The 7,715-nt window shown below is 52.9% G+C and overlaps 2 protein-coding genes across 2 annotated transcripts in view; both read right to left on the minus strand.

Annotated features, from left to right (window-relative positions):
• The window catches only part of IL17RC (interleukin 17 receptor C), an 11,694-nt gene extending 5,390 nt beyond the window's left edge, over positions 1–6,304 (minus strand). The window contains exons 1-11 of the mRNA XM_014542693.1: positions 5,951–6,304; positions 5,623–5,644; positions 5,274–5,426; positions 4,934–5,008; positions 4,734–4,843; positions 3,786–3,897; positions 3,441–3,485; positions 2,092–2,231; positions 1,810–1,869; positions 113–167; positions 1–26 (exon numbers count right to left, since the gene is read on the minus strand). Coding sequence (XP_014398179.1) covers positions 1–26; positions 113–167; positions 1,810–1,869; positions 2,092–2,231; positions 3,441–3,485; positions 3,786–3,897; positions 4,734–4,843; positions 4,934–5,008; positions 5,274–5,426; positions 5,623–5,644; positions 5,951–6,055 — 903 coding nt within the window. The 5' untranslated portion in view covers positions 6,056–6,304. The remainder of the gene's footprint in view (positions 27–112; positions 168–1,809; positions 1,870–2,091; positions 2,232–3,440; positions 3,486–3,785; positions 3,898–4,733; positions 4,844–4,933; positions 5,009–5,273; positions 5,427–5,622; positions 5,645–5,950) is intronic.
• Positions 6,305–6,735: 431 nt separating this feature from the next.
• IL17RE (interleukin 17 receptor E) overlaps positions 6,736–7,715 on the minus strand; it is an 11,284-nt gene continuing 10,304 nt past the window's right edge. The window contains exon 17 of the mRNA XM_014542694.1: positions 6,736–6,771. Within this exon, the coding sequence (XP_014398180.1) occupies positions 6,736–6,771 (36 nt within the window). The remainder of the gene's footprint in view (positions 6,772–7,715) is intronic.

Genomic DNA, 7,715 nt, shown 5'->3' on the forward strand with positions numbered 1-7,715 from the left:
CCAGAGGTTACGGTGTGCGCGGGTATCTGCAGGGAGAAGGCGTGGTCACTGCGAGCCCCGCACGCGCGTCAGTCTGCACCGATCCCACCCTGGCCCCTGCGAGTCCTCTCACCATTCTTAAATGGGCAGATGCTCGTTCTCACGGAGTCCGGTTCCAGAGGCCACACCTGGATAGGAAACAGGGCTCCACGGTTAGGTCACCCCAACCAACCCTCCAGGGACACATGCAGGCCCAGTGCTATTCATTCGGCTGATTTTTCACAAACACTTGTCTGGTCATCCTTTGCAAGGCCCTAGAGAGGTACACATTTATTCTTTCAGCAAACCCTATGTCAAGATCTGGCAACATCTTTGTTTAACAAACTTTTTTAATAAATCGATTTTAGAGAGAGAGGGGATTGGGGGAAAGACAGAGAGAGAGAGAGAGAGAGAGAGAGAGCTTTTTTAATAAATCGATTTTAGAGAGAGAAGGGGATTGGGGGAAAGACAGAGAGAGAGAGAGTGAGAGTGAGAGAGAGAGAGAGAGAGAGAGGCCTCATGTCTCCACCAGCAGCATATCATCCTTGAGGGGCCCCAGAGAGTCTGAAAGGGATGAGAGTCAGGTATGAGGGGTGAACCCTGGAAGTGCCAGCTCCTAGGGGTGAAGGTCAGGTATGAGGGGGGCACAATGTCAGGCATTGTGCAAGGCTCTGGGGAGTTACTAAATTTGAATTAGCTATTATTTTTTTTTTGCCTTCAAAGAAAAGACAAGTGCACAGTTGAAGTAAGGATAAAAATGTTTATAAATTAATAGATTGGTCACTCATTTATTGAGCGTCTGTTGCATTCAAGAAGAAATGAGACAGGTGCCCAAATAAAAAAGGAAATGGACAAGGAAGGACAGACATACAAGGAGATGTGTAGATAGGCCAGGAGATTGCGGGAAAGAGGTGACATGTGAGCTGGAAGGATTTGGTTGTATGGAAAAGAAGTGGGGGCATTTCAGGTAGTGGGAACAACCTGAGCAAAAGCACAGAGGTGGATATATCTTGATAAGTAGCTCCATCTGGAGGGAACAAAATTTCCATCAAGGGGAATCGTGGGAAAGACCAGAGAAAAGGTTCAGTTGGGGGTCAGAATATGGGACTCAGAATGCTAGGGAGTTCTGGGAAAGGAGGTGGCATGGGAAGTTATTGAAACAGTCTAGAGGAGATATGATAGAAGCCCAAACTGGACTAAAATGGAAAGGAGAGGGAAAGAGAATGAAAGGCATTAATGTCAGAGGTCAAATAGATGGAATCTGATGACCAATTAAATGTGCAATCAGAGGGAGAGGAAAGAACCAGCAAATATAAGCCTACATGTGGCATACTTCCTTATAACAGCCCTATGAAGCTGGTACTATTACTGGTATTCTTCCCATTTCACAGATAGGAAACAGGCTCAGAGAGGTGAAGTGACCTGCCCAAGGTCACACAGCTAGCAAATGGTAAGAGTCAGGATTCAAGCCAGTCTGAGTTCACAGCACATGCTCTACCCTCCGGGGAGCACAAGAGGAAAGTGGAGGAATAGAGGAAGACTTCAAGGAGGAAGTGACATCTGAATGGGTCATGAAGCATAAGTAGGAGTCTTGTGGTTAGAGGATCAGGAAGAGTATTCGAGGCATGCAACAAGCAGAAGACATAGGACAGCAAAGGTCAAGGGAGGGCCAGTCACCCTAGGGAGCCATAGTTTTGCCCTCAAAGGGGAGGGTAGAGGATAGTGAGACCAGGACAGATAGGGCCACCCCCTCACCAACTCCCCTGGCATCCAGCTAGGCTCTGCTCCTACCTGAATACAGAGACAGGGAACTACGTCTGTGTGGTTCAAGGTAATGGTCTGCGGCCCAGTCTGTGGGGTAAACAAAGGGTGGGGGGAGTTGGAGAAGATAAGGAGATAAGGGAGAGGGGAAGGCTGGAGGTCAAAGCTAAGGAAACCAGGCATGCAGCATTTCCCCCACTGATGTTCCTTGCTTTGGGGGTCAGTTGCTGTGTCCTCTTCAAGGGCTCCCTGGCATCCTTTGCATGGGCATCAGCCTAGAGTGAAAACGGACCTGGGAGGGGGAGGCCTCACCAGGTTTCTGTGCCACCAGGGTTTTGTAGGGCCCTGGACCTGGTTCCAGTACAGGGAGAGGCCAAAGTGCTGTTCCTCAGAGACATCCAGCACCAGGTGCACATCCTCACCATCTGCAGACACGTTGAGCCAGGGCAGGGCTGGGGGGAGCCAAAGAGAAACTTCCTTTACCTCTTCTGCACACCCAAGCCTGAGCCATACCCACCGACTGACCCTTTGGAGTTCCCTTCAAATCCTCTAGACTGGGAGGCTCCTGGAGGACAGAGCCAATGTCCCCATCTCAGACCAGGCAGCTGGGGACTGACCTCATGTAGGCCCCAGTATGTGGTCTTGAGATCACCCTTTCCTTGCTTCTCCCTCCCCAGCCAGAAGGATCCTGTAACCACTATAAAATAAATCATTCTCCTGTGCTCAGTACCCTCTGATGCCCTCTCTACTCCCCCACCCTCCGTCATTACTCCCAGAGGAAAAACCTAGTCCTTACAAAGGCTTGCAAGGCCCTACCTATCCAATTTGGCCGCTGTGACCACTCTGAACTCATCTCCCTAGCCCATACCACAGTTGTGGGCTTGATTCCCAATAGGGGGTGTGCAGGAGGCAGCCAATCAATGTTTCTCATCGATGTTTCTATCTTTCTATCCTTCTCCCTTCCTCTCTCTCTAAAATCAATAAAAACATATTTTTAAAAAAGAAAATACAGCCCTAACCGGTTTGGCTCAGTGGATAGAGCGTCAGCCTGCAGACTGAAGGGTCCCAGGTTAGATTCTGGTTGCGGGCACATCCCCAGTAGGGGGTGTGCAAGAGGCAGCTGATTGATGTTTCTCGCTCATTGATGTTTCTAACTCTCTATCCCTCTCCCTTCCTCTCTGTAAAAAAATCAATAAAATATATTAAAAAATAAAAAGAAAATACAAAACAAAAAAAATCTAAATAGTGCAGGGAAAAAACCATAAGAATACAAAACAAAAAAATCTAAATAGTGCAGGGAAAAAACCATAAGAAACCTGACTTACTTAGCCCCTCATTTTATGGTTTAATATTTTTATTTGATATATTGGGGAGGGTGCACCATAATCTTGGCAATGCTTTGAGCTTCTAGATGTCCCTGATATTAATAAATATTTTCTACAGAGAGTGAGAGATTCACCTTTATGTTCCCAGTGGCTGGCACAAAGTAGGAGCTGTTGCAGTTCATGTGTGATGAATGAATGAGTGAATGAATGAATGAATGAATGAGCTCTGCACGTTTCTGGAATGTGGCAGCCCAGACCTAAAGCCAACTCCAAGGGTTTCTCACACTCCAGACCCTGGCCCTCCCTCCTCCCAGCCCCACTGGCCCTAGCCCCTACCCCAGCAGCTCTGGATGCTGTCCTGGACTTCGAGCTCCCTGCAATCTGGGGAGAGATCACAGAAAAGCCTCCGGTGGGGCTGGGGACCAAGGAAAGAAGGGGGACAACCCGACTCATGGGGAGCTCTGCAAAGGGCTCCCTGTCCCCTAGATAACCACCCACATCTATGCAGTGCCCAAAGCACTTTCCCCAGGGATGGGAACTGACTGGGAGGATGTGAGCTCACACCACTGCCTGGGAGTAGATAGGACTAGGAATGGGATGAAAGCAGGAGGGGAATGGCCAAAGGGATGGGAGATTAGGGAGGCTAGGATTTGGGTCCCCGGAGGCTCTGTATCCACTTACCAGGCAGCTGCTGTATGAAATTGAGTTCCTTCTGGTACCTGGGCTGAGTGTAGGACCAGATTTGCACCTCAGCTCCTAGAGCAGCCTCGAAGCAGTCAAATGTTACAGAGCCCTGTGAGGAGAGGGGTGGCAGAAGGCTGGTGGTATAGGCTCAGAATCCATGCCAGGGATGTGGGATCCTCTGTGTGGACCACTCCCTCCCATCCTCCCCCAGTCAATAACTATATTCATACTGTATGGCCCGAAATTCTGCCATTGAAGTGTCTTTAAAGGGCTCCCAATTCTAAAGTACACACCCTCAAATAGGGGTGTCAGCAGGGCAGAGATAAGGGCTCTAGCTACTAGAGTCCCTGCTCCAACTCCAGTTGTTCTGGATCACATGGCCAAAGCTAAGGTGACTGGACACCCCTCCCCACAGAAGTGGTTCTCACACCCAGTGCCTCATTGGTCCTCACGATTGCCCCATGAGGTGGGCCAGCAGATGTTCACCCACTCAACAATTTTCCAGATCAGAGGATATTGCCTGAGGCCTGGGGGCAGGAGGGGACGTCAAAGGGTTTGAGTGATTTGGCCCAAGCAGAGGGACACTTCCAGGAGTAGCCCCAACACCCTGCAGCTTGGTGTACACATGGGGCAGACACGGTATGGACGGAAGTCCAGAGCAGTGGGTCCAGCCCACAGACTTTCCCTGGAAAATGAGGGTCATAAAAATACCTAGCTCATGGCATTGTCACCTCACTTAATTCTCACAGCATCCAGATGAAGTAGGACTTTTCTTATCCCCACTTTACAGACAGGAAAATGGGTATAAAGGGCTGAAAGGATTTGCCCACAGCCCTGATCAGAGTCAGGACTTAAAGAGATAATATGTGTGGAAGCACTGTGTAGATTTCATATTCAGAAGGTGGTTATTATTATTATTATTATTATTATTATTATTTTCAAGACCACAGACTGACCAAGCTGCACGAGAGCAGCGGGCACTTGCACCTCCAGCAGGACACAGCGGGCAGTAGGGTAGGCCTGGAAGGAGAGCACGACTTGGGCCTGGAGAGAGGCTGTGAGCAACAAGGCGAGAGTTGGTCAGCCCCAGGGGCCGCAGGCAAGGCCCTGGTAAGGGGCAGTTGGGCCAGCAGGGTGTCCCTCACCATTCTTAGGCTCTTCAAGCTCTGGGTCAGCTGCTCTTCCAAATTGCTCCTCATCTTCAGGCTCTTCCCAGTGGCCTGGAAGGCCCCAAGAACAAGGCCCAGGTCAGGCCTCCTGCTCTGGGCTGGCTTTGGGTTTGGCTTTCTTCCAGAAAGTGCATGCGGGGAAGCAGGGGCCAGGCCTGAGGCCTGGGGGTGGGGGTGGGGGATGGGGAGACCAGACCAGCCTGGGGTCCTTTGGCCAGTGACCTCCAGAAGGATGTCCAGTGCTGCCTGGCAAGACTGCCTGATCCTCATGCCCATCCCAGATACATTCACATGTGCACATGGGTGACATGCTCACCACGCACAGCCAAGTGGACGGTCACACGCACACAGAGGTTGCAGTCGGTCTCCTGATGACACCTCAGCACCAGCTCTGTCTGTAGGTGTGTGGGCACCAGCACAGGTCCTGGGGCAGGCTCGATATTCCCAGGCAAGCAGAGTACGTCACCATCTGTGCGTGAAGGGCAGGGTGGGAGCTGAAGCTGTTCTCTACCCAGAATTTGGTTGCAATTGACACCCCCAGAGGGCCAAGGAGCTTGGGCTTTTCAGGGGCTGAGGGTAGGCCGTGAGGGCATGGGACTGGGACAACTCCCCTCCCTTCCACCAACCTAGAAAGTTATTTTCTCTCCAAAAGTAGGGCTACTCACCCCACAGGTGGCAGGAGAGGCCCTGGGAAGGAGGTAAAGGAGCGTCAGGATATATGATCTTAAATCTAATCCTCTTTCCCTGCCTGAGATCCCCACGGACCTCTTTCTGGGGCTCCCTATTCCAAGCCTCTCCCAGCAGAAGACAGACCCAGCTCTGGCCCCTTCCCCATTCTCCTCTTACTCCATCAGTACCAGACAGACCAGCTAGGGCAGTTCTGGTGGCGGCGGCGGCGGCAGTGACGGCAGTGACGGGAGCCAGGCTAGGGCCTTGATGGGCCTCAGTCTGAACCCTGAGCCTTCCCCAACCCTCCCAGGGCCCCAGACTCACCAGAGAGCAGTTAGCAGTATCCTGAGGCCCCATAAGCCTCTCCAGAGAGAGGACCATGGGGCTTGGGCCCAGTGCCAAGGACAGCAGGAACCAAGGCACAGGCATCTTCCAGGTGCCAGGTGGCACCCAGGCCCTAGGCCCTGTCCTGCCCCCCCCAAGGGGGGGGCAGATACCTCATCTGTGCTCCCACTCAGTCCCCAGTGGTTGGGCAGGAGGGGCCAGAATCTCTCCCCAGCCTCCCAGGTTCCAGAGCTGGCGAGCTGGCACACTCTGTCTCCTCGGAGTCCTGACTTGAATCTTAGTCTCAGCCGAAGTGCTTTCGTTTTTTGACTCCTGGCAGGGAGCTGGCTGTTCCCGCCCCACCCTGTCCCTCCCACTAGGCCTGGGAGCCAGCAGCCTTGGATTGGGGTGGTGGCCTCATCTCCTCTTCCCCTCCTTTTCCTCCTCCCTTCCTCTCTCTCCTCCTCCCCTGCTGACATCTGGCTGGGAGGGCCCCTGGAGAGGGCGTAGCAGACTGGCCTCTTGACTTAGTAAGCTCTTACTCACCCCAGGAGTCCCTAAGGAGGGCTGTGAGTGCACCCCAGGGCCTGGGCGATCCTAGGGCATTTTTGCTTCCCACCCTGAGTGCCAGTAAGAGGGGATCTTGGTGCCCACTGGATCCCCTCTTACTGGCACTCAGGGTCTCTTCACACAGACTCATTGGGCCTCAGTGACCCTTTGTAAGTTGGGAGCTCTAATGGCAGGGACAGGGGGACCAGAAAGTGGGCTTTGCACCCCTTCCCAGCTCAAGCGTGATAGTGGTGGGAGAAGGAACCCAGGATCTGGGGCCAGGCAAACAGGGGTCCCATTTGTGCTTTTGCCCTGGGCTGGCTGTGCACTGATGGACACACACCACTTTTTTGAACTGTTTTTTCCTCTTTTCTCATTAAAGAATTATAGTGAGGATCAAGATTTCCAGGTCCTCCTTTGCCTTTCCAGTGACACGGCATGGTGGATGGGGTGTGGGCGTGGACATGGAGGATTTGGGCAACGACGGATGGATTTCAACCCCCAGGCAGGGTGATGCTGACCCTTCCCCTAACTGAGCATCCTGGGCACACCGGAGAAGCACATTGTGTTTCTTAGTTTATCCATCACGTTTGCCTTTATTCATCTTTCTCCATCTTGGTGTCCACTGTCCCACCTTTGTCCTGGCCACCCAGGGCCACAGCCTTTCTTCCTGGGTCCAGTCCTCCCTCCCTTTCCACCTGAGCAAGGCCTGGGGCTGGGAAAGGGGGTTTCTCCTACTTCTCTGGAGTCAACCCCCTTCAGAAAGGCCATAGCTCCTGCCTCCCCCACCCCCGCCTCAACCTCTCGGGCCTTCACTGGAGCATGCGCAGACTCCTCTCTGGAATTTCGGAGAGAGGAAGTGGGAAGGTGCCCCTCCCACATCAGAGTCAGAGGAGCCCCCAAGAAAGAGAGACTCTCTCCCTGGGGGTCCTGAGAGGCAGGGAAGCTTCAGGGGAAAGCCTGGCGAAAGTGTGCAAGGGCCAGGAGCGAGTCCGGTGCTCTGCTCCTGGGCTGGAAGGCAGGGAATAAGGCTTTGGGGAGTAGTCCTCGGGAGGCACCCTGAGAATTCCAGGGTTGAAGCCTCTTTCTGGGTGCCAGCCAGTGCCCCTACGCCGGTGGCCAAGACATCTGGATTGCTGGGGAGCTCCACTCAGCCTCGGTGGGCAAGTTGGGCGGCCTCGCGTTCCAGCTGGCGACACAGTTCCAGGCGATTCCG

Source organism: Myotis brandtii, unplaced genomic scaffold, assembly GCF_000412655.1.
Source record: "Myotis brandtii unplaced genomic scaffold, ASM41265v1 scaffold312, whole genome shotgun sequence".
Lineage (NCBI taxonomy): Eukaryota > Metazoa > Chordata > Mammalia > Chiroptera > Vespertilionidae > Myotis > Myotis brandtii.